The sequence below is a fragment of the Tauraco erythrolophus genome, chromosome 2, assembly GCF_009769465.1.
Source record: "Tauraco erythrolophus isolate bTauEry1 chromosome 2, bTauEry1.pri, whole genome shotgun sequence".
Classification (NCBI taxonomy): domain Eukaryota; kingdom Metazoa; phylum Chordata; class Aves; order Musophagiformes; family Musophagidae; genus Tauraco; species Tauraco erythrolophus.
The window spans coordinates 62,360,562-62,388,069 of NC_141466.1; the positions used below are offsets into that span (position 1 = coordinate 62,360,562).

The 27,508-nt window shown below is 40.7% G+C and overlaps 1 protein-coding gene across 1 annotated transcript in view; it reads right to left on the reverse strand.

Moving 5' to 3' along the window:
* Window positions 1-27,508, reverse strand: part of LDAH (lipid droplet associated hydrolase) — a 141,178-nt gene that overhangs the window by 38,697 nt on the left and 74,973 nt on the right. Inside the window, exon 5 of the mRNA XM_086625483.1 lies at window positions 982-1,222. Coding sequence (XP_086481609.1) covers window positions 982-1,222 — 241 coding nt within the window. The remainder of the gene's footprint in view (window positions 1-981; window positions 1,223-27,508) is intronic.

Sequence of the window (27,508 nt, forward strand, 5' to 3'; positions counted from 1 at the left end):
TACAGTCCCACAGTGAGCCTCCAATACAGACCGACACATCCACACATACCTGCAAAAGGTACAAGACCTCACTGCAATCACAACTACTCTGGCACATCTGCTTGGACAATTAGTAGGTAAAATTAAACTGATAGAAGACAGAGCACAAGTGGAAATGTAGGAATGTGTTTTTACTACTATTAATGCAATCAAAACTTCCTTCTTGCTATTATTACTGTGTTAGCACGTCAATTCTATTCCAAATTATTTTCAACTGCTAACTTACCAAAATACCTGGAGTGTAGCACAATCCATGCTCTGGTTTTCATTCTAAACTTAACATAAATTATCTGAAATTATTTCCTTTCTTAATGCTATTTCTCTTGCTAGAACGTGCAAAACATGCATACAATATGCACTGGAGGAAAGTTAATCTTCTATCTTTCTCCATATGCCAAAAAAAGTGCTGAAATTCTTCTGTGCATAAAGTAAATACTATGTGTCTTTGTCAGCTGAAGGACCATTTTCTGAATTTACCAATATTCCAATTTGGAGGACAAATTCTATACAGCTGGTTAAATCACAGCTTTAAAAAACCAGACGCAAAGAACCCTCCGTGAAACTGATTACTGATTTATTTTCATCATCCAATATGAATTCAATGCAAAAAGTAAGTAGACATAAGTAACATAATTAGACTGTAAAACAGTGGTTTAATCACATGAGATACTGTTAGTAGTATAGGTCAGTTTTCTTAAGAAATATGTATTTTTTGGAAAATATGTTATTTGTTATTTTCCCCTTAAGATTTTTTTTTAATTGATTCATTTGAGATTTTCCTGTACCCATGGTCCTAATTAGAGAAAAGATTAGATCTGTCCCTCTTCAAAACTTAGTCATGCTTTAGCGTTACGCTTTTGCCCACAAAACTACATCAACATTTACTAACTGAGAACAATACAAAAGTTGGTGTAACCAAACAAACAAAAAAAAAGTGCTCACCAATGCAGTCCACGCTGAAGAGATTCACGGAGGTTGTTATGGAAGATTCATCACAGGTCTTCATCCCTCGCAGAGCGAACCGCACCAAGGAGGCTTTGACTCCCTCCGGCAGGAAGGACAGCAGGTAGACGGGCATGTACAGGATGTAGCGCAGTTTGCACAGCAGTGGGGTCATGAGCTTTCCTTGAGGGGACTGAGCCATGCGCTCTATCGTCGGGAACAGCAGCACGGAGCGAAGAACCTGCCGAGGTCATGAGAACACGACTGTCAGCGAAGCCCCACAGCCCCACGTCCCAGCCCAGGGGACTTCATCTTTAAACAGGTCGCCGCTCGGAACGAGGTTGGGTTTCCAATGTAGTGGAGGGTGTCCCTGCCCACGGCAGGGGGGGGTTGGAACTAGATGATCTTGGAGGTCCCTTCCAACCCTAACCACTCCATGATTCCACGACTCTATGATTCCAGGCGCGCTGCCCCTCAGACCCGCCGGCAGCCCCCGTGGCGTGCCCTGGGTTCGTTTCTGGAAAGACGAAGCCGAACGAGGTGCTGGTTACGAAACGCCGAGCTCCATCGGTTCTGAAAGAGGCGCCCCGGCGCGCGGGCGCCGCCGCGTGCTGCGGGAGGCCCGCGCGCCCACCAGGGGGCAGTAGGCAGGTGCCGTCGCCTCGGCCCGGGCGCGGGGGGTTTTGGTTTGGTTTGGGGTTTTTTGTTTTGTGGGTTTTTTTTTGTTGTTGTTTTGTTTTGTTTTTTTTTTCTTACGTCAGCAAAAGCACCAAGCACGCCGCTTGATTTATTATTTCCTCCGGTAAACTGTTTTCTCTACGTAAACCAGCCAACCGAATTAAAACCCGTCAGCCGCTGCGGCGGCGTCGGTGCGGTTCGACGCGACGCTGGGGGGCTCGGACGTCCGTCAGATCCAGAGCCGGAGCACCCGGCTCCTTCACTGCGACACGCAAGGCTGCTTTTTGCACGTCATAATGAAATAGATGTGTTTTGAAGCTGGCAATTGTTTTGTGTTATGATAATAGGATACACTGTAGCCTTAAATAGAATGAAATTAATTTTTAAAACCCACCCAGGCTACTCAAAAGTGAATTAATATTCCCATTCTCAATTGTATTTCAACGCTAAGATCAAATGAACATTCTAAAAGGGTATCTGCCACTTTTTCCTGGAAGCAAAAACATATTACAAGAACTCATATACGAAAAACCCTCAAAGACACACTACTGCAGCACCTAACAGAAGCCTTAAGAAAGCAAAGAGAGATTCTGGATATTACATTTGCGACAATTAGATATAAATTGCTGCGTTTTGCTGGTGGCCCAACATAAATAAACCAGATGCGGTTACATATGCCTGCTTACCGCTTGTATCATTCTATGTTTTGCACAAATGAGATGAACATATTTCTGAAAATTGTCTTTACTGTCAAACGAGACTCAGCTAATGGATGTCACTGCATCTGCGTGGAGCACCACCGGTCTCATCAGCTATCCAGTGGAAGGCAGGACATGCCACCAAGAGATGCTTACAAGATCTGGCCACTGGAACACAGCGAACAGAAGAAACTCAGGGAATATCAGTAACTTGCCACACTGTACTTTCTACAATATTTTAAAAGCAGACTTTGAAAGTGCCATTTATATTGAATACAGAGCTATTTTAAGAAATCCTTCTACTTTCCAGCTGATACTACTTTGGTTTTAGACAAAGAAAAATACATTCTCAGGGAAATCAGTCCTGGGCCTCTTTTTATTAAAGGCAACCAGCAGCTGAAGTATAGGAATGCAAGACTTGTCCTAAATTATATGGTAGTTTCGTGATATTTCAGCTACGAGTTGAACTCAAACTGTTGTGATCTAAAGCAGATTTGACCTGTGTTCTCAGGCACACATTAATCCTTTGACATTACAGTTTATAGATACAGGATTAGTTGCTTGGAGGGCTGGACTAACCACTGGGGGAAGTTGCTAAACCTTGGGAAAAAAAGGACAAACCAAGAAGGCTCTTCCAACGTCACGTGCATTCCTGCATTTTTTTAATGGCACACAAATTTAAAAGATGGTAGTAAGATGAAGGATAATTTTAGTCAATTTCTTTTTTTAAAATCTTTTGCAGACAATAATAGAGAAATGTAAAATTCCTATTTTTCAAACACTTGTTTCCTAGTTTACCGCTAGATTCCCGAGCCAGGGTTTTGAAATGTGCATTTGCCTGCAGAATTGCTTAAAGATGTAGTTCAACTTCTTTGCAACACAACTGTGGATACAATAGAGTTAACATATTTCATTATAATGACACACATGGTCATTAAAAACTACGTCATATTTGTGTCTTGAAACAAGTGAAGTAGAAAAATGCAGGTAAAATTAAGGAACTTAATGAGATTCGAATGCTCAACATGAGTTAATAATTTTTGTCTTGTCAAATGCCAGGATCTCATCTATTTGCAATTTACACCAGCTGAAATCAACTAGATGGCACAGAATTATGTTCATGTTACATCTTTCATAATTATTTTAAGACCAGTCATTCCGAAGGAGGAGGCCATTGCCTGTGATAAGCACCTGGTATCATCACAGCTATGAATGCCACGGTACGTACCATTAAGTAATGGGTAAAGGTTAATGAACTCTTTATTTATGGAAACCCTTCTCATATTTAATGATAGAAGTTTCTTGTGATAACAATCAATCAAAATACCAAACACGTTACACATAACTAGAGAGAGAAATCCAGATTCACCTGGTTTAAATTACCCCCAATTCAAAGTCTGTGATTTTTATCGGTTAAGCAAGAGACACGAGTCGCAGAGGCTTGAGCAGGTCTGGGGACTATTGAAAGTTGGCCAGTGATTCTACTGATGGCAAGCACGCCTGGCACCCATGAGTTGCTGAGAGGTGTGGGTCATATAACCTACCCTTGCTGTACTTTTGTCAACTCAATAAAACTAGTAGGTGTTCTTACGTTGTATTAGAACTGTCACTATTGATTGTTGTGACAATAAACAAGATTTGTAAAACTGTCATTCAACTTACTTAAACAGTTATTTATTTAACACAGAATCATAGAATCATAGAATGGTTAGAGTTGGAAGGGACCTCAAAGATCGCCTAGTTCCACGCCCCTTGTCACAGGCAGGGACACCTTTCACTACACCACGTTGCTCAAAGCCTCATCCAACCTGGCCTGGAACACTTCCAGGATTGGGGCAGCCACAACTCTGCTGGGCAACCTGGTCCAGTGTTTCACCACCCTCATTGTAAAATGTTTCTTCCTTAGATCGAATCAAAATCTATCCTCTTTCAGTTTAAAGCTCTTCCTCTTTGCCCTATGACTACATGCCCTTGTAAAAAGTCCCTCTCCAGCTTTCCTGTAGGCCCCTTTAAGTACTGGAAGGCTGCTATAAGATCACCCTGGAGCCTTCTCTTCTCCAGGATGAACAGCCTCAACTCTCTCAGCCTGTCTTCACAGGAGAGGTGCTCCAGCCCTCGGATTGTCTTCGTGGCCCTCCTCTGGACTTGCTCCAGTATCTCCATGTCCTTCTTGTGCTGGGGACTCCAGAGCTGAATGCAGTATTCCAGATGGGGTCTCATGAAAGCAGAGTAGAGGGGCAGAATCCCCTCCCTCGACCTGCTGGCCACGCTTCTTTGGATGCAGCCCAGGATACGGTTGGCTTTCTGGGCTGCAAGTGCACACTGTCAGCCCATGTTGAGCTTCTGATCAACCATCACCCTCAAGTCCTTCTCCTCCATGCTGCTCTCAATCCATTCTCCATCCAGCCTGTACTTGTGCTTGGGATTGCCCTGACCCACGTGCAGGACCTTGCACTTGGCCTTGCTGAACTTCATTAGGTTCTCACAGGCCCACCTCTCCAGCCTGTCAAGGTCCCTCTGGATGGCGTCCCTTCCCTCCAGCATGTCCACAACACGACACAGCTTGGTGTCGTCAGCAAACTTGTTGAGGGTGCACTCAATCCCACTGTCCATGTCGCTGACAAAGATGTTAAACAGCACTGGACCTCACATCAACCCTTGAGGACCACTCACTCATTACTGGTCTCCACTTGGATATTGAGCCGTTGACCACAACTCTTTGAGTGCAACTATCCAGCCAATTCCTTATCCACCAAGTGGTCCATCCATCAAATCCTTGTCTCTCCACTTTAGAGACAAGGATGTTTTGCGGAACAGTGTCAAATGCTTTGCACAAGTCCAGGTAGATGATGTCAGTTGCTCTTCCCTTATCCATCAATGCTGTAACCTCATCATAGAAGGCCACCAAATATGTCAGGCAGGATTTGCCCTTAGTGAAGCCATGTTGGCTGTCACCAATCACCTCCTTATTTTCTACGTGCGTTAGCATAGACACCAGGAGGATCTGCTCCATGATCTTCCTGGGCACAGAGGTGGCCTGTAGTTCCCTGGGTCTTCCTTTTTTTCTCTTTTTAAAAATGGGGGCTATGTTTCCCCTTTTTCAGTCAGTGGGAACTTCACCAGACTGCCATGACTTCTCAAATATGACGGACAATGACTTAGCAACTTCACCAGCCAGTTCCCTCAGGACCCGTGGATGCATCTCATCATGTCCCACGGACTTGTGCACCTTTGAGTTGCTTAGATGGTCTCAAACCTGATCTTTTCCTACAGTGGGAGGTTCTTCATTCTCCCAGTCCCTGCCTTTGCCTTCTGTGACTTGGGCTGCGCAGTTGGAGCTCTTGCCAGTGAAGACTGAGGCAAAGAAGTCACTGAGTACCTCAGCCTTCTCCATATCCCGGGTAGCCAGGTCTCCTGTTTCCTTCCGAAGCAGGCCCACGTTTTCCCTAGTTCTCTTTTTATCACTGACATATCTAGTAGAAGTTTTTCTTGTTGCCCTTGATGTCTGTGGCCAGATTTAACTCTTACCAGGGCTTTACCTTTCCTAACCTGATCCCTGGCTGCTTGGACAATTTCTCTGTGTTCTTCCCAGGTTACCTGTCCTTGCTTCCACCCTCTGTAGGCTTCCTTTTCGGTGTTGGAGTTGGTCCAGGAGCTCCTTGTTCATCCATGCAGGCGTCCTGGCGTTTCTGCCTGACTTCCTCTTTGTTGGGATGCTCCTGAGGCTGAAGGAGGTAATCCTTGAATATTAACCAGCTTTCTTGGGCCCCTCTTCTGTCCAGGACTTCATCCCATGGTACTCTAACAAGCAGATCCCTGAAGAGGCCGAAGTCTGCTCTCCTGAAATCCAAGGCAGTGAGCTTGCTGTGCACCCTCCTTGCTGCACTAAGGATCATGAACTCTACCATTTCATGGTCACTGCCCTTGAGCTTCACATTCCCCACCAGCCCCTCCTTGTTGGTGAGAAAAAGGTCCAGCATAGCACCTCTCCTCATTGGTTCCTCCATCACTTGGAGGACTGATATTTCCTGTGATGGTTCCTCTATCACTTTAACATGCTATTAAATTGCAAGATTTCAACACTCAGGATGATGCATACGTTAAAGTTCAACATGTAAGGCATAGATGCTCTTTGGTTTAGTCACCAGGCAGCTGTTTCTAGTTTCATCATTAATTTTTAACTCTTTATAGGGCTGAAGACCTGAATGGCTCAAGGGACTATAATATAATGCAGTGTCTCAGAAGTTTTAGATCTTGTTAACAGCAAAAAGCCAATATTATCTGCAAGCTCTTCACATAATTTGACGTGGGTGCCAAGGCAGATCCTAGTCTCTAGTCAAGTGGTATATATATCACTGAAAAAACAAACAGGGCATGGCCTGAGCATGTGTCCAGAAAACAAACTGCCCTGAAATCCCAATGTTCCACCCTTTAGTCCTTCAACACACACCACAGCAGAAAGGTGTGGGGAGTTTTGGTGTTTCACTTTTGCCACTGTTTATATACTTCGGTGCCTAAAGCTATCAGTCCACCAACTTCAGGTATGTATGACTAGCGCAGTAAGTTTTACAACCCAGCGGGAAGAGAAATTACTTACTTCACTGGAAAAGTGAACCTCCAAGGCAAAGAATATTAAATGCCCATTCTCTGAAAACATGGCATTGACCAAGGAGCTTTGTTTAGGCAGCATCCCTAAATGAGTATGATTCACTTCATGTGATCACTGCTTCATATAAAAATTAAAGAATAAACAAAGGCTTCCTCCAAACTATCTAGATAAAGAACACATATGTTCCTGTACATCTGGGCTTTCTATCCAGATTTTAATTTATCTAAAACAAGATGACAAGGTGACAACCGAGTACCTTCAAGTCTTCACTGGATAGTGGTTATGTCAACATGTTCTGGATCTGCAGAAACAGTTGGAAGTTTTTTTGGTTTGATTAAAACGAGAACAGAGAACAAAAAGCCAAACAAATTTACAACTTGTTGTTTATCACTGCACAATTTAACATTTTCAACCACACTAGAATTTTTGTAAAATGTTTACATGGTTCCTTTAAAAAACACTAAAAGTATGCAAATCAGGTCGAGCCAAAAAAACCCCACACGAATACTTTTCATTAGTGCCTTGTATTGAAAGAGTTGAAAGATGTTTGTCAGCTCTGATTTGAGGGGGTAATACTGCTTGTTTACAGGGACTGGTAAAGGAGAGCGCTGAGGATAAAACACCACACTTCAAACTGGATGCCACGTACAATGAGTATTCAAAGGTGACATGATTTTCAGAGGTGTGAACTCTGATGCCAATGAGAGGAGCTCAGCACTTTTGAAATCAAGCAGTTTTGGTTACGCACAAGAAATGGTGGTTATAAATTCAAGCACCTCAGGTGTACCTTCCTGAGATCACACAGACCTCAGCAGAGGGTACCAGAGAGAGCTGTCACAGCCTCTCGCTCTTCATACAGAGTGATGTTTTGGTAAGAGAAACAGAACGGGAAAGAAAAGCAGGCAGGGTGTGAAAATGCAGATACTGATTGACAGAAAGGAGTAGAGTCATCTTAATTAAAGATTTGTTTCAGAAGAGACCCCGAGGAGGTAAATTAACGAATTACAGCCAGGCTTTGTCAGTCTTGTACCTTGGCTCCCAAGGGACAGACCGTCCTTGCCCACATCACCTCGCAGGCACGGTCAGATATCTCTAACGAAGTCATAAACCAACAAGACTCTAACCCACGGAAGAAAATATCCCTTCTCCACTATCAGAGAGTGACACCTCCTCAGAAATAACCCGCTGGTTCACTCTGCTTCTCAGTCACTCACTCGCTCTTGGCAGAAGCGGTGGTCACTGGAGGCTCACATCGACTCTTGGAAAGCACTTGCTCATTCTACATAATCTGTTCTTAATCCTCGGGGGTACAGAAATGGTTAATATGATAACCACCAACAAAAAGAACATAAAACTCAAATTCTGCACCAGTTACACAACTTGGGCCCCACGAGGAGCTCCAGAGATGCCATCAGCAGACAGACACAGGATGCAATCTGCCACGTTTTATAACGGACCTGTGGCACCAGCAGATGCTCAGTGCAGAAGCATCCCAGTCCCACAGCTCGCCTGCCGACCTGCAGCCACACAGCCCTGCTCCGCAGCAACCGCATCGCCCCTGCCCCACCTCAAGTAACGGCTGAAAAGAAAACGGGTGAGGACGTTCTATCTCAAATTCCTCCAAAACCCTACGAAAAGCAAAACCTGTTTCTCTGTCAAAAGTAAACACTTCTTTTGAAATATTTTAGCTCATCTCTTATATTAGTTTATTATTCCTCTGTTGTGTTGGCAGGGAAAAGTTATTATCTGTCAGGTGAAACCTAGTAAATTTTTCAAAGATAACATAATGATGCACTTAATCTACAGTCCACCCCTGACATGGAATGCCACATTAATCACAATTTCTTTTACTCAGTATGCAGAAACCTGCCGACAAAACAACGAGGGTCAGGGAATTATTCCCTGCTTTATTGCCACAGCTGTGCTGAACAGATTTCCAAGAAATGCACAGGACAAACCAGACAGCGTTGGCTTGGGCTTTCCTCTCAATAGAGCAGGACTTTCTGAACTTGCCCATTCACTCTGCTCAGTCATGAATTATACATAGTATAGTACAGTATGGTATAGCATAGCATAGTATGATATGAGATGATAATATGATATGATATGATATGATATAATATAATATAGCTATATTTTGAAATCCAGAATAATTTCTTCTTCAGCTGTTCAAGATGCCATTTGGTTTGTTGTATGAGCAAACTGTCTGTCACAGCTCAGTATTAACAAACCCACACAATTTCATGGCAGCAAGAGAACTAAACAATGAACACAAGTGACAAAAATTCTTTCACTCCTGGTGTGAAGTAAGAACATACTGAGTGCACATTCTTCTATTTCACCTTATGGATCTCCTGTGATCCTAAGTGAATGTTTGGGCATATTAAATAGATAACAGAACAAGTATCTCGAACACAGTTAAGAGAGAACCTTATGACTGAAAATTTCAAAGTGCTTTATAAGAATTAAGTGCCACAGAGAAGTCTTGGCATGCTTTTTATGGACAAATAAACTGAAATTCAGGAAGTTAGATGACTCCACATGAAAACACACAATGTGAAAGTAGGAAGATTTAAAACAATTGTATGGCAATTCACAATCCTCTGCTCTAACCAAAGCTTACTTCTCTGGGTAACCAAACTGTTTCTATAAAACAAAGTGGTAAAAAAAATGCAAACAAACAACACTTATTTTTTTTTTTTTTAACATGAATGTCATGGTGGCTTAGTTTGTTAGTGGCTGCTTAGTTCAAGAGAGTCTTCTGTTACCATGTTCTATAGCCTCCTCCCAACATACTACTGTTAGGCAGAGGCTCGTGCACTTGATTTCACTTTCCATTTAAATTTTCTATGTTTCCTATTTATTAGTGCCCAAATTTTCACTTTGGCATAAGACGCACTTAATTTTTTCTGTTCCATTCATTCCAGACTTCTCATTGTGTTACGTATAATCTGCGAGATTGAGTGACAGAAAGAAGGATTTTTTTTTAATTTTCTAAGAAAACCCTTTGTATACAAGGAGAATAATTTGCTCCCTGCAGAGCTTAATTTGTTTTCCAAACAAAAGCACAGTTCGTGTATGCAACTCTGTGAATGTACTGTTTAAATAATACACTTAAATTTTCTCCGATGGGCTGAAGGAATTCTTGCTCCCTAGGAAAAGTAAAATTTTTAAGTGCCACTAACAGCATCATGGCAATGTCTGTCAGCTCGACTTCACTAAGAGTTATTTGAGTTTTCATAGTTTGAGACCAGATTGGACCAAGACTATTGATCACAGGACCTTCTGCTAGAGATTTCTTAGGCATACTGAGGATCCAGCTAGGGATTGAGTTCTTCAAGGGAACTGACACATGCAGGGCTGTGAAGGCACGTGGAGGATGCGCAAATTCACAGGCAGAATTTCCCTCTGAGGAAATTATGGTTCAGTTGAGCAGAAGTACTTAATGCCATCTTTAAGCATACAATGACTCAGCCAGCCTTCTTATGTAGGTGAGAGCACAGTAGCGTAAATCTAACAGGATAATAGCACAGAGCAATGTGTTTAAAGATGAATATTATTTTAAAAATCAGGATTTTTTTTTTTCGCTTTTATATAGACACATATGAACACAAACAGTAGTGCCAAAGAAATTAAACATTAGTATGTAAACATCAAATGTACTTTTAAGGACTAAGCATAAAAGCATGCAAGCAGTCCACAAGATCCATTTACCAAATAAAAGTTTGGACTGAATTTTGCTTGACTACTTCTGTGCGGTTACCTCTAAGGCGTTAGGTCTAGGTATTGCCTTGGGCACATGCCAAGTCCAACACATGCACACACACACACACGTACATATATTGCCCAGGTACACGCTTCTAATTCTCTGCTGAATAAATATAGCAAAACCTAGAAAACCCCATCCAGTACACTGGTCACATGAATATTAATGACATGTTACACTAACAAGAGCAAATTCATAATTAAACACAGTAAAGTAGGTTTATATGCACAGAGCTGAGCTATGGCCAGAACAGGAATATGACTAAGTTTTCTTTACGGTAAAAGTACAGAAATAAACAAGACTTTATCATATTAGAGGCACTTATTATTGACTATCCTACATGATTTCTGCCCCTTGTATGCCTTCTGTAAATAGAAAGAGGTGAAACTAGTAGAAAATTTTTTATCACCTATGCTTGTGGCTTCCAGTTTGCATTGTAGCCTCAATACTGATAAACTACACTGGGCTAGGACTTAGGCTCCAGGACCAAAACTTTTTAGTATGTCCTCTGGCACGATTTTGGCCCAAACCAGCCAGCACGTTCCCAAACGATGTCTGGGCACAGGTTGGAAAATAGCGCATACCGAGAACTGTTCTTAATTGAAGATATGTGTGAAGCAATCATGTTTGGGGCTAGGGGGAAAAGGAGAAGGCTTCACTATTTGAATATAAGCTATATTTTGCCACTTGCTGTCAAGAGCCACAAGATGGGCCCTGATTTGTTTTATACAGAAAAGTAAATCAGATACTAGTTTTAGTGTATCTACCTCACTCAATCAGAAATACCTCAAACTGTTCAGAGGGATTTAATAACTGATTTTATCTAAGCAGGATTGTAAACACACTGCATGTCACCCCTGGCAATTATATACAGATCTTCCCTTCTGTTTTCAAAAAATCATTCGTCAGATGCTCAGCAAGGAAAGAACAACCAGTCACTAACTCTGTACGTCTTTACATACATACGTGCTAATGACATCTGCTGAAATCGCACCATGAAGCAGTGGAAAAATGAATGAGAATAAACCTTTGCCCATTTCAGAGTTCATTCTGGCTCAGTTTCATCCAAATTCACTAACTGGCCCTTAACTGAGGTGCCTAAGTTAGGAGTTAAATCACCCAAGACTCCCAGCTGAAGTCAGTCATGGACAGATACTCAGAAGATTCTTCAAGAAGGAAATCTTAAAGACACAGGAGCAGGTTGTCCCCATGTGCTGAAAGACAAGTCGTCAGGGAAGAAGACCAGCCTGGCTGAACAGAGAGCTTTGGTTGGAACTCAGGAGAGAAAAAAGGAGTTTATCATCTCTGGAAGAAGGGGCAGGCAACTCCAGAGGACTACAAGGATGTTGTGAGATTATGCAGGGAGAAAATTAGAAGGGCCAAAGCCCAACTAGAATTTAATCTGGCTACTATCGTAAAACACAATAAAAAATGTTTCCATGAATACATTAGCAACAAAAGGAGGCTTAAGGAAAATCTCCATCCTTTATTGGATATGGGGGGAAAAATAGAGTGACAAAGGATAAGGAAAAGGCTGAGGTACTGAATGCCTTCTTTGTCTCAGTCTTCAACAGTAAGACCAGCTGTTCTCCAGGTACCCAGCTCCCTGAACCAGCAGACAGGGACAAGGAGCAAAATGACGCCCCCACAATCCAAGGGGAAATGTTTGGTGACCTGCTACATCACTTAAGACACGCACAGGTCTATGGGGCCAGATAAGGTCCACCCAAGGGTACTGAGGGAGCTGGTAGAAGTGCTCACCAAGCCACTTTCCGTCATGTATCAACAGTCCTGCCTAACTGGGGATGTCCTAGTTGTTGGGAAGTTAGCAAATGTGACACCCATGGACAAGAAAGGCTGGAAGGAGGATCTGAAGAACTACAGGCCTGTCAGTCTGACCTTGGTGCCAGGCAAGGTTATGAAGCAGATCATCTTGAGTGCCATTATCTGGCACATACAGGACAACCAAGTGATCAGGCCCAGTCGGCATGAGTTTATGAAAGGCAGGTCCTGCTTGATTAATCTGATCTCCTTCTATGACAAGATGATCCACTTGGTGGATGAGGGACAGGCTGTGGATATTGTCTACTCAGACTTCAGTAAAGTCTTTGACACCGTTTTCCACAGCATTCTCCTGGAGAAACTGGCTGCTCATGGCTTGGATTGGTGTACACTTCACTGGGTAAAAAACTGGCTGGGTGGTGGTGCCCAAAGAGTTGTGGTGAATGGAGTTATATCCAGTTGGCAGCTGGTCACAAGTGGTGTTCCCCAGGGCTCAGTATTGGGGCCAGTTCTGTTTAATGTCTTTATCAATGATCTGGCCAAGTGGATCGAGTGCGCCCTGAGTCAGTCTGCAGATGACACCAAGTTGGCTGGGAGTGTTGATCTGCTTGAGGGAAGGCAGGCTCTACAGAGGGACCTGATCAGGCTGGATCAACAGGCCAAGGCCAATTGTATGAGGTTCAATGAGCTCAAGTGTTGGGTCCTGCACTTGGGTCACAACAACCCCATGCATCGCTACAGGCTTGAAGAAGATTAGCTGGAAAGCTGCCCAGCAGAAAAGGACCTGCGTGTGTTGGTCGACAGCCGGCTGAATATGAGCCAGAAGTGTGCCCAGGTGGCCAAGAAAGCCAATAGCATCCTGGCTTGTATCAGAAATAGCGTGGCCAGCAGGACTAGGGAAGTGATTGTCCCCCTGTACTCAGCACTGGTGAGGCCCCACCTCAAATATTGTGTTCAGTTTTGGGCCCCTCACTACAAGAAAGACATTGAGGTACTGGACTGTGTCCAAAGAAGACCAATGAGGCTGGTGAAGGCTCTAGAGCACAAATCTTATGAGGAGCGGCTGAGGGAAGTGGAGTTGTTTAGCCTGGAGGAAAGGAGGCTTGGGGGAGACCTTATTGCTCTCTACAACTACCTGAAAGGTGATTGTAGTGAGGTGGGTGTTGATCTCTTCTTCCAACTAACAAGCAATAAGACAAGAGGAAATAGCCTCAAGTTGCACCAGGGGAGTTTTAGACTGGATATTAGGAAAAACTTTTTCACCAAAAGCGTTGTCAAGCATTAGAAGAGGCTGCCCAGGGAAGCGGTGGAGTCACTATCTCTGGAGGCATTTAAAAAACGTGTAAATGTGGTGCTTAGGGACATGGTTTAGTGGTGGACTTGGCAGTGCTAGGCTAATGGTTGGACTTGATCTTCAAGGTCCTTTACAACTTAAATGATTTTATGATTCTAAGATGTCAAAGAAACTAAAACCGCTTTCTAGTAGAGTCTTCTGCTTCCCACTAACAATACAGAGGACCTAAGACTTCTAATTAGGAGCTTCATCATGTAGAAGAATAAGACCTCTCCAGGGAGAGGCAGCAGAGCATACTTTTCAGTAAATACTTTTTTTGGGGGAGCAAATGCTAGTATTTGAGTAAGCGTTCTCTAAAAAGGCCCATTCACAGCAGTGTATTGTTTCCTGCACTGACAACACAGTGTAAATATACTGGTGCCACTTAAAATGGCAATGTATAAAGACCAGGATTTAGTATTTACTTCTGTAAAAGCTGCAAATATGCAATAATTCCCAGGTTCTGGCCTTGGAATGATTCAGATTTACTAAACATCATTTCGTACTACATGCATAGTGTCTATAAAGTGCATGCCAAGACAAAAAGTGCAGGTCAGCGCTATTAACACCAGTGCATGATGTCTGCAATCGCATTGTGTTTCATCTTCATTTCTGTGCAGTCTCTCAGTTCTAGGCTTCCTCTGCCACGGAAGCAGATTAGCTATATTATGACTTTCACTGATATACAGAAAAAGTTGTATACTGCTTTTCTATTACTTTTCAGTCACGCAAAGGACCTTGACATTGGTCTGCTTAGAAATCAGAAACATATGTATTTGGTCAATGTTTGCAGATCTGGTCTTCAAATTACAGATAGGCAGTAGAAGAGAAGCTCCAGGTATTTCATAATGATTGTTACTACATCTCTTTTGTAGCTAGATTGCAATTTCCAAGGAATGTAGTGCTTCAATACATGCCAAGTCAGCTTTCTGAGATCTAACCTGGGTATCTGCTTCAAGATGCTTAGGACAATTTTACCACGGAGAAGTACAAAAAAAATCCCAACAACTGAACAAGAAACCAACCCCAAAATGGAAGGAAGCAGTATAATAATGAGGTTCTGTTTAGTTCAATTTTGTATTTTAATTATTTAGCTCACAGAATCAACTCAGAAGCTACTACTATCCTCAAATATGCCTAGAAAAAATAATCTAAAGCACGAATGAGTGGGAAAAAAACTGGCAAGTAATACAGCTGAATGGACACATGGGAGATGGTGAACAGCAAATGATATGCAAGTTTGCAACATGATAGGGTGCAGAAAGCAAGCGAGAGACAGGCTCTGCAAGTTAATGTTACATATAGTGAGGAAACACATCACGAATGCCAGAGGAAGTGCTGTCTCCCTGGGAGACAAAACGGATTGCACTCTCTGCTGTGCATCTTAAATGGAAAGATTACAACCAAAAGCCAGCCACAAATACAGCATAAAATTAATGAAGAGCTTGGATGATAAAATTTCTGAAGAAGGTTATACCTATAGAGAAGAATATGAATAGCTTGGCAAAATGGGAGTAAAAAGGCAATGGAGTGGAGAACCATAACCCCACAAACTTTTAAGGGCTATAAATGAAAAGGATGGTAAATAATATTTTGGGTGGGACAAGTGACATAAGTAGATGTGATGAAAAGAAATGAAAAAATTCAAATGTTAATGCAGGTATCAGAAGCCTGTGTTGACATCAACTTCGATGTTGCACCAAGCTATCAGGTCCCAACTGTAGAACTGTTACCAACAGGAACAGTACTAAAGAGAGAAATGCTATCTTACATGGATGTGACAGACACTCTTGATTTCCAAAACCAGAACACTGTATCAGGAAGTCATAAAAAAGTTAACATAAGTTAACATAATGTTATTTACATTCACTTCTCTCAGGCAACTACATTGTTCTGGGATTGAAGCATATTATTACATACACTGACTAAACTAATAATCCAAAAAGAATGAAAAGTAAATGTGTTGACATAAAATGTGAGGTTCTTCTTTGGGGAGTGGTTATGCCCAGGAAAGAAACATACCCCTTCAGGAGGAGAAAATCAATCAAACATTGTTTGCCAAGTTTTTACCCCTCCTCCAAAAAATCAGAATGAAACACGAAGTTAAGAACACTAGAAAAAAGTTTTATCCCTAATCCAAAGAATTCTATTAATAAAATGATCTTTTTAACACTCCAGAACAAGACTGATAATTATATCCAGTTCATGACCATTCTGCATTTTCTTCTCAACAAGCCATAAGAAATCCTCTGCACCCAATGACATATTTTATGATGCTTTGGAAAAAGATCCAAATCTCCAAAACCAATGATCCAGCACAGGATAAGAAGATGGCAGACTCACAGCACTGCCACTGCCATGGGCTCCCTTTACTGATATGGAACTCATTAAATTAAAATATTAAAAAAATCCCAGGAAAGCATTTTTTCAGCCAACAGAAAGTGCTACCAAAACAAAACAGAGATCAGTGCTGATGGAGAATTGCTTTGTGATTTCAAATCTTTGATGAATTTTATTGCGAGCATGTAAACAAGAGACATCAGTTGCCATCTACAAGGTTTTCAGTGTTAGGGGGAACACTGTATATACTGTCTACATGTGGTCAATCTCTACTGCTTCCAAGGAAGGCAATCGACGTCACAGAATCTATACCTCAAATCAGGGCAAAAAGTATTTCTCGGACAACTATGGGAAAATCCACAAACAGGAGTTTAGGCACTGAAATATAAGACATACTTTATTAGTATAAATAAATTATTAGTTATAATTATTATTAGTATAATGAAATTCCATACATATGCACGTATATGAGAATGTCATTTACAATATGTAACTTAAATATAACTTAGATAATTATACATGGTGCAAAAACTACAGCAACCATAGCAAACATACTCTCTTACTTTTTTTATAGTCCTTTCCACTAACTATTTGCATTCACTAAAAACTAGATAGCTTTCTTGCTGTTACTTAAATGGATGATTACTTCAGATTCAATATTTTCATGACCAGAAATCAGTTTCTAATTTCTGAATTTATTTATAGCCATCTGATCCTATGTACGTATTGCATTCTAATACAATACATAATTGCATAACAATCCTAGTTTTTTCTCTGTATTTACTCTTTGTAATGTTTATAGAAGGCACTCATACACACATTCGCTGTTTAATGAGGTTGAATGAGCTGAGATATCCAGAGCTCCTCCCATAATTTAAGGTTCTTATTATCTTCCTAGGCTTTCCTTTACTTATTTCAGTCTGAATTCCTCTTTCTTGAACACAGCTGGCTAGAAATTACCTTCTACAATAGTACTTACGCTTTTCCATCCTATAAATCATTTTATGCTGAACTAAAATGCATGTGAGTTCTCTCCATGGTGACATACATCATTTATCTTCACAAGAGCACTGATGGAGACCCTTAGCCCTTTGCTGTACACTTTGCTACTCCACACATGCAATGAGAAAAGTAGGCTTTTCTTAAACCTCATCTATGCAAATACCACTCATGAGATGTATAAGAAACAGTAAGTACAGAGAACATGAAGATAACATTTTTAAGTGCCTCTCCTGTACACTCATACTTTTAATTCTTACAATACGTGTACACCAGACAAGGTTGCCTCCTTAAAGTGCTCTGCTGACATGGTTCTTGACCTTCTCACTCTTGTTCCTTGGCCAGATTGTCACTGGAAGGTCAAACTAGAGCAACAGTGAGCAAGAGCTGAGGCAGGGGAGAAGAGGTAGCCAAGCTCCAATCAATGTCTCCTCTAGAGATCTGCAAAGCAAAGCAACTAGAAATTCATAACATACTTTTAACAAAACAATATTGCCTTAATATTGTGTTGCATCATATCCTAAGCTCAGTTGGCTGTGTGACAAGGGCTGTTTCCTGTTCGAATGCTGTTTTCCGTTTATCTTTGTCTGATGTCAGGGATGTCTCTGCCTCTTGGCATCTGATGTATTCTCCTTTGCTCATACTTGACTTCATGTTTTTATAGTTAAAATTACTTACAGCATAATCTAATACATTGGGATATTCAATCCAATCCAATCCAATCCAATCCCTATTCTGGATTTGAACAAAATATGCAAAATGAGAATTATCAAAGTGCGTGCGAGAGAGATCACTCTTGTTTCTCTGGGACCGCAGGTATAACCTGCGCAGACCCCTTCTCACCTCTATTACTGACCTTAAAGGAGCTGGTCAACTTAGATCTGTCTCCAACGCTCTGAATTACAAAAGAGAACTTTGGAGACTACAATAGGCTGGATTCAGCACAACATAAATTCAAACAACCATATATCCAATGTTTTTAGCTATTTCTATTTGGACATACACATAAAGTATCAGCTATATTGGTTCTTCTTCCTTATACATTCCACAGAATGTTTCTCTAAGAAGCAACATACATACGGATTTTCCTGAAAACCTCAGAAACGCATTGCTTCCAAACATTTCAACAGCATTAACTTCCTTCAAGATACAGAGTAACGAAAGATACAGGGCACACTGATACTCATCTTGTAAAGTTGTGCATAACCTTCACAACTTCACAGCATTCTACTGTGGTATTAAATGTTGCAAAATATAAGGTCATATTAAGATTTGTTTGTTTTTTTTTAAGGGGAAGATTAAGCAGTTGTATGGACAATGCTGCCCTCAGTCATGTTAGACAAAGTCAGTATTTGTAAATGGCACACAAATATATGTGAGCCAAGCAACAGTTAACGAAATTTAAGGGGATGTTTCATTTTTCTGTATGCTAGTTCATTATTTCCCAACCATCAGTTTTCTTGTACCTCTGAAGTAGTCAAATGTAATATAATGGATCATGACAAACTGGTATTTTATCTTTCCTCACTCTACAGTCTCATTCACAATGCCAAATCTTTTCCTTATTTTTCATGACTTAATCAGAGAAATATTATTAAAAAACCCTTAAGGAGTATGTCTTGGTTTCATACTCTGCCCCTGCTATATTCTTTGTCTGAGGTACATCGCCATTTCTGGGACAAGTTAGTTGAAGGTAGCACATACAATAGCTACAAAAAGTCACTGTATTCCTTACTAATGAAATGCAGAAGCAAAATTAGCATACTGAAGCACCTCAAAGACAGCTAACCTGTGTTGTACTTTTACAGACTATCCTGGAAAAAGAAGACAGGAACAGTTTAAGATATAAGTAAATTTTAACTTTTAGCTGATGCTATTCAATCAACTTCCCAGATGATGAAAACGTCAGGATTCCCATGTGTAAACCAACAGAACTATGAGCAATTTTTGTCAGCAGCAAAGAGTCTCCTTAACCTGGCTGCATATCTAGCATAGCTTTGCTTCTATTCTATGTAGTAAAAAGAAGAGAAGAATTTAGCAGAAAAAGCAATTAGTAGAATGCCTGGAAAATAACCTGGTTCCACATCATTTTAAAAATTACACTTTCTCCCAGTCTGTTCATCTATCACTCATACTAACTTACAGTTTCTTATATTCAATATATCCAATATTATGATATAAATTACACCTCCTCCAACATATGCATTTGACTCACTATGTTTAAATAGATATAAACTGCACATTTTTCAAATGAATGAAAACTTGAGTTTATTTTTTTACTCTTTTCTTTCAGATTCTATCTGACGATATAAATAGTAGGCAACATTCTCATCTGTTTAAAATGCTTTACAGTGATCACAAGGTTTTTCCATGTTCTGGCACCCTCTTTATTTAACATACATTATCCAATTTTATTTGAAGTACATCTTTAATGCCCCAGTCCTCCAGTGCTTCCTGGCAGTTCCACTTGGATGGAAACAAAATTTAAGGACCAGCATTTTTTTAAATGTATTTGTATTTCAAACTGTAGCCTTCAGTGTAACAACAAAGACAGTGCTGGGTACAATGATCACATACTTAGGTATGTAGGCTTGAGTGTCATTTACACCAAGGTGAAGTGTGACTAAATTTATGTCTACTTTAAGGCCACTTTCCACTGACTTAGAATAAATTTGATTCTGAGCCTTTTATGTTGGAATCCTGCATTCAAACTCATTGGACCAGCCATATGAAGAGTCTTTTTAAAATGGGAATTACAATCAGACTTCTGCAGTGTTAAATTTGTGTAATATTATTAGGAGTATATTAAAACTTGCTCTGTAGAGTTTAATTACAGAACTAAAATGGGATGAAAATAACTCAGGATATATCTTTCAGTAGCAAGAAAGCAAGAGACACGAAAATCTTGGCAGTATCTAACTTCAGCTTCTAAGAGTAGGAAATTACTTTGCCAATAGTGTGGCTGGTCACAAGCAGAGTAAATGAAAAGGCAGAGTTCTAATGAGACTGCAGCATGCCCGATATCCTCTTGAAAGCTTTTGGTCCTCTGTGATTTCACCTACTGTATGGCTGGGTGTGTGATCTTGCTCCTGTTGAAACTAGTGGTAAAATCTCCATTGATGCAATGGGCCTAAATTCTGCTCCATTAATAAATTCTGATTAAATTATCTATTTTTCAGTTATTAAATATGACAGTCTACAGTCAATGTAGACTCATCAAAGACACAATAGTCTCAGCTCTAGAGACCAAGATTCTCTTAACTATTCTTGGATAGACAGATGAAGACCACAGCTGCTGTAAAACACTTACCATGGTAGTTACAGAATAACTTCTTGAATTGAGAAGTAAATTGAGACCTTTGACAATTTCCTTTGAAATCAATATGCTTTCAATCATACCTTTCAAAAGGTTGTCAGTATCTTTCCTAAGACCTGACTTCCAATGCTGAAACCTGTTTAATGGCAACAGGAGAGGGACCATCCATACCTCACCTTATAAGTGGGTCACGCCACAGGAAAAAATAACCTGTTGTTTCACATTACTTGAAACACTTTCCAGTAAGAAGTACTCCTAGAACTTTTCCAGTGGAAGCCCAGAATTCTGCTAAACATACAAGACTAGAACTCAGAAGTGTTCTTTACAGACACTGCAAACTACTTTGCAGTGCCCCCTCCGGAAGGATACTGGTGCTCTGGTTACCCGGGACATAGAGAAGGCTGAGGTACTCAATGAATTTTTTGCCTCAGTCTTCAATGGTAAAGCCTCTTGTCTTACCACCCAAGCTGTGGAAAGAACTAGCAGGGACTGTGAGGATGAACCACCGCCCACTGTACTTGAAGACCAGGTTCGAGAACATCTGAGGAACTTGAAGGTGCACAAGTCCATGGGACCTGATGAGATCCATCCGCGGGTCCTGAAGGAACTGGCGGATGAAGTTGCCAAGCCACTGGCTATTGTATTTGAGAAGTCGTGGCGGTCTGGCGAGGTCCCCGATGACTGGAAGAGAGGGAACATAACCCCCATTTTTAAAAAGGGGAACAAGGAGGACCCGGGCAACTACAGACCGGTCAGCCTCACCTCTGTGCCTGGCAAGGTCATGGAGCAGATTCTCCTGGGAACCATGCTAAGGCACATGGAGAGCAAGGAGGTGGTGGGTGACAGCCAACATGGCTTCACCAAAGGCAGATCGTGCCTGACCAACTTGGTGGCCTTTTACGATGGGGTGACAGCATCGGTGGACAAGGGTCGACCAATGGATGTCATCTACCTGGACTTGTGCAAAGCTTTTGACACTGTCCCGCACGACATTCTTCTCTCTAAATTAGAGAGTCATGGGTTTGATGGATGGACCAGTCGGTGGATAAGGAATTGGCTCAATGGCCGCACTCAGAGAGTAGTGGTCAACGGCTCAATGTCCAAGTGGAGACCGGTCACGAGTGGCGTCCCTCAGGGGTCCGTGTTGGGCCCGGCCCTCTTCAACATCTTTGTCGGTGACGTGGACAGTGGCATGGAGTGCACCCTCAGCAAGTTCGCCGATGACACCAAGCTGTGTGGTGCCGTCGACACGCTGGAAGGGAGGGATGCCATCCAGAGGGACCTTGACAGGCTGGAGAGGTGGGCCCGTACCAACCTCATGAAGTTTAACCAGGCCAAATGCAAGGTCCTACATCTGGGTCGTGGCAATCCCAGGCATAAATACAGACTGGGTGGTGATTGGATCGAGAGCAGCCCTGAGGAGAAGGACTTGGGAGTACTGGTGGACGAGAAGCTCAATATGAGCCGGCAATGTGTTCTTGCGGCCCAGAAGGCCAACCGCGTCCTGGGCTGCATCAAGAGGAGCGTGGCCAGCAGGTCGAGGGAGGTGATTCTCCCCCTCTACTCTGCCCTCGTGAGACCTCACTTGGAGTACTGCGTCCAGTTCTGGAGTCCCCAACATAAGAAGGACATGGACCAGTTGGAGAGGGTCCAGAGGAGGGCCACGAAGATGATAAGAGGGCTGGAGCACCTTTCCTATGAGGACAGGCTGAAAGAGTTGGGGCTGTTCAGCCTGGAGAAGAGGAGGCTCCGGGGTGACCTTATAGCGGTCTTCCAGTACCTCAAGGGGGCCTACAGGAAAGATGGGGAGAGGCTGTTCAGGATGGCCAGTTATGATAGGACAAGGGGTAATGGTTTTAAAATAGAGGGAGGTAGGTTCAGGTTGGATATTAGGAAAAAATTTTTTACTATGAGAGTGGTAGAACACTGGAACAGGTTGCCCAGAGAGGTGGTGGATGCTCCATCCCTGGAGACGTTCAAGGCCAGGTTGGACAAGGCCCTGAGCAACCTGATCTAGTAGGAGATATCCCTGTTCCTTGCAGGGGGGTTGGACTAGATGACCTTTGAAGGTCCCTTCCAGCCCTAACCATTCTATGATTCTATGATTCTACTTCTGAACAGGTCAGCTCTACATAATGAACTGTTTGCAAATTATTAAAAATATTAAACACACAGACTGTTCATTACATTTACAAATCTCACAGGGCTGAAATGCAAATTACTCTGTACTACAAATATTTGGGTAACTGAAGACCTGCCCAAAATGTTTGGGGAAAAAAAAAAGGAAAAGCCTTTTTATGGGTTAAGGTAATAATGACAAAACTGTTCTCCCAAAAATCTGTATCTTATTGTTGGACTGAAAATAGTTTAATAGAGAAAATATTCATTGATGGAGCAGTATTTTACATAGAGAATTAAGCCCCATCAAAGTGGGCAATATCATTCCATCTACAAGGGAAGTGCCAGAGGAGACGGCCAAAATTTGCAACGGTGTGATAATACCGGCAGGGATGGATTTGTTGCTATTATGATTAAAGCATATAAACAGAAGAAGATTAGAAGGGGTGAGAGTGAAAAGAGAGGAAGAATAGTTTATTGGTTGGAAGAAGGGCAGGGAGAAGCTTATGTTGGAATGCAGTGTCACAGTTACACACCATAAAGCTTTCAGTTGCTCCCATTACATGAATGTCAGAACGCAGCTGCCACTTTCCAGGGGAAATTCTTTCCATTTTCATTTTGGAAGTAGAGGGTGGGATTTTTTTTTTTTTTTTTCAGTGTAGCACTCCCATGAGATCACTGCATTGCATCTGCAGGTATCCTTAAAATACAGAGACCGGTCAATGTGATACTTGTAGACATGACCTAGGACACTTATCACTTATGATGAAACAGTAATATGCCCTTAAAGTGGGGAGATGGCTCAACAAAAAGAAAGTATTAAGAATCAGATTCTTCTGTTGTCCTGAACCAACTGCTTTCACAGTCATCAATGTACAGCCACAAGTAACAATAAATCCCAATGACAATCTAGTCAGTTTAAGGAAAAGTAGCTGAACAAGGTGAATAAGAAACCAGCCTTACAACTATAATCTCACTTTGCTAATGAAAAGGGAAGGCCATGATTTTCCATCAGTGTCTCAAGATCCTTGGACTTCTATTTTTAAGTGCTCCACTTAAGACATTTCAAAGAGGTATATTTCATCACTCACTGAAGTCAGCCCTCGAAAAGGCATACAGTCAACCCAAGCCCATAGCCCTACTTGGCTAGAAGGGTTAGCAGACAGATAAGCAAAGCTGAGCTGACATCTGCTGTCTGAAGGAGTTCAGTCCATTACCATTTTAACTATTTTAAGTTGCATATGTAATGACGTACTCTGGAGGAAGAAGAGCAGAATGAGTCCTGACTTGTGATATCAGTGAAGAACAGAAGAATGAGTGAGCCAGGAACTATATGCTGAGAAGAAATGGAACACAAAGTCAACCTTTTTATTTTTGTGAAAGGAAGAAAAGAAAGAAGGAATATTTGAGGTTCAAGTTAGAACTTACACCCCAAAATCTTGTCAGGGTATCAGAAGAAGAGAAAAAGACAGGAGAGAGTGAGGAATTCTGTCAGTCAGCTCATTTTTCCATCCTTGCATTGACTTTTCCAGAACTATAAGCATTTAAAATAATAAGGGAAAAATGCAAAATTCCTTCCTTCGCAGTACTATAGACTGCTCCTAGTCTTAATTATTCTGACAAATGGCATATAGGTAGGAATCTGCTAAAAGAGCAAAACTATCATATCTCATTTATCACACAAATAAAACTGGTCATCGGGTAGAAAGAGTTTTAGTGCAACTGAGAACAGCAATTTGGAGAACACTTTTCAATTGTCAACATCAGATAACTGCTGGCTGCCATTAAAAGTCACAACTCAAATTATATTTATTGAGATCTAGGTTTTGTATTTTTTATTTCAGTAAAATACACTTACAGTAGTCATACTGCTGTTTTAAAATAGAGGAGCAGAAATGCAATGCAGAAAAATTAGGACTCAGTGAATTCTACTCCTTATATAGAATTATGCTTCAATTTGGAATTTGAAAGGGAGTGGAATATTCTTACAATTTTCCAGTGACCAGAAATGTTATAATAAAGTTATTAGAAGCACATTTTCATTAACATTAATAGAAGTAACAGACTCCAAAGGTAGCAAGCTTATTAAATACATTTGCGGTTCCTGGACTTCCACGTAAACGTATACTTAACAATGAATTCCACATGAAAGGGCAAACTCCAACGATTTTTTTTTTCCAAAATTTCACAGTTAAGTAGACTTGTATCCAAACAATAGAAATCAAATATTTATACATTGAAATAAATGGAAAGGAAGTGGACTTCTATTATATTTAATTTTGAAGATAACCTCAGTCATAAGAGCACAGAGAGTGATTCTTAAGAGGAAATCTAGGGCTTGATTTAGTTCTCTAAATATAGGTGTACAGCCACTCAACACATCCTCAGGTATCTGAAAAGATCCATCATAGCACTGGCAAAAATCCCCCTAAAATAATCAGTAATCAAAGAAAGACTAAAAAGACAGGGGGAAAAAAATCTCCAGTATTGATCTGAACTTAATTCAATAGTATATTAAAAATGCCCTAAATGCAGTGAATGTGCAATCTAAGCTGGATCTCAGAACTGTAGTCTATGCCTTTTTTGGATTCATTTCACCGCTGCAGTGAACTCTTCAGACAGGATGCACCATTCTCAGTATAGAAGCTAATGCAGAGGAACACATTTTTCCACTCTAGCCTCTAAAGTAAGTCCCTTCATGTGCTCCTTTCATGAACAATTCTTTACTGCTCTAACTGACTGTTTCCCCCTTTTCTCCACTCAATTTTAAATTAGCATAAACCCTGTTGATCTCCAGCTCTATTGTCTTCCGTAAAAGCATATTAATTGCAGCAGAAAAATAAAACAAAATTAAGCTATGTGTGACATATCTTGATACTGAATTTTGCTTGGTCCAGCTCTCTAAAGAACAGGTCTCTGATTTTCAAGTACTACACATGCACATCTGCAGTCGGAATTTCGCCGATCTTACCACCCAGCATAAAAAGTTCTTCAGGAAATCTGGCTTTCAAAAGGGTGTTGAGCTCTTTTGAAAACATGTGCTATTAATCCTAATTGTTTTTGAAATTCACTTCTTGTTATATGTTTATGATTCCCTCATTTTTATAGAATCATTTCACTTAGTTATTACAATATGAATCCAAATTTTTGAAGATTCAAAATAACAAGATTTTATGAACAAATCTGTAAAAATCCACAGTACTTAATAAATCCTGTTATTCTGCCATTTACCATCCTAGCTGTCTTTTTATTTTTAGTCCTTCATTTCCTCTTCATTCTCATGTTTTACTTTGGATTCTTGATGAATGATCACAGATTCCATTTTTCAGTTTATTTTTCTTCCTCTTCTGTTTGTACATTTGGCTACTTTAATGCCTTTTAACTTCCTAGAAAAAATAATTTTTTATAGGTTTATTTGAATTCTGACTACATACATCTGAAAAGAAATGAGATGTTTCATTAGTAGCGAAATAAACACAAGGTTATTAAAAAATTCAAGTCTCTTGAAATAAAAATTATTGTTCTTATGTTTTCCTGCTTTCAGTCATCACAGACCAAAATCTTGATTTTCATACTGTTTCTATATTCATCTGAGCAGTAAACCAAATACATCAAAGAAGATGACAGAAGTTGAAGTTTCAGTGAATGTTATGAACAAAATATGATATTCCTCAGAAAGTCTTGGGAATTCTTTCTTCCCTTTTTCCTCAGGGTTTCTTATCATAGGCTTACGGGCTACAGAAGTTAAACTTAAGGCAATGTTATTATTGACTCTGAATCCTCACTCTTAAAAATGTGATCGATGTTAAAACCAGAAACTTGTATTCACATGCTAGGTAATTACATTCTGACGGATATACTGATGCTGATTTTGTCAAGCCTGTCTCTTAATTGCACCAGATATCAATTTTAATTAAATTTGCGCTTGTGCTTTTAATTATCACTCTACTAGTGACTACTCTCATCTGATCTTCAACATTTCTGGACTGTAAGCTTTCTTGACTCAGAAGAGTACTAAACTGTATGTAATCTAGCACTTCCCATAAAGTTCTAGGACTGAGCGAGTGATATCTACCTGCTTCACCCACTTCAAAAACCACACCAGGTACGCTATGTATACACATGGCAGCACTATTCAGAAATGCATTATTTGTTTTCAAAATACATATAAGGCAGTATTGAAAAGTCTTTTCTAGAAGGCAAAACAGAGCATTAATATTTACTGTACCTTATCTTTTTGGTATCTCTACTTCTGTTTTTAGGAGAGACATTTAAGAATCAAATGATAAGCTGACAGTGTACAGTCTTTGGTCTATATTTGGTACATACAAAAAGAGTGGATTTAAAAATGAATTTTGTTTAATTTAATGTACATCCTTTTTTTTTTTCTATTCTTAAGATTGTCATATTGTAATCTTTAAGCTTTTTGTTTTCTAAACTGAGTTTCTATATTGACACTTTTTGGTCAGATACTGAACTCAGCCAGGCAAATCCACAACTCAGCTACCCCCTTTCAGGTGTTGACAGTACGAAGAACTACAGCTTCTATGTGGCTAACATGAGCTGAGCCATGGTGTACACACAATATTAACAGAAACATGGCATAAAATACTGGTGAGCAGAAAAAAATCAAAGCAATTCAAGTCAAGGTAAATTTCAAAAGCTTTCTTTGGACCAGATTATCAGGCATGGGCTTTGGCCAAGTGGGCTGACAAGTACCGTAAGCCTAACCCAAACCTTCCATTCAGGCTTCCTTGGGTATTCTAGGTTTTGGTTTACAAGTTTAAGATCTCAACCGCCAAGAAGGCCTTGAAAAGAGTCATAATTCAACAGGTAATCCTTGGAAAATTCTACACGTTCCTGATCCTAAAGTTTTGCGTTGCCAAAA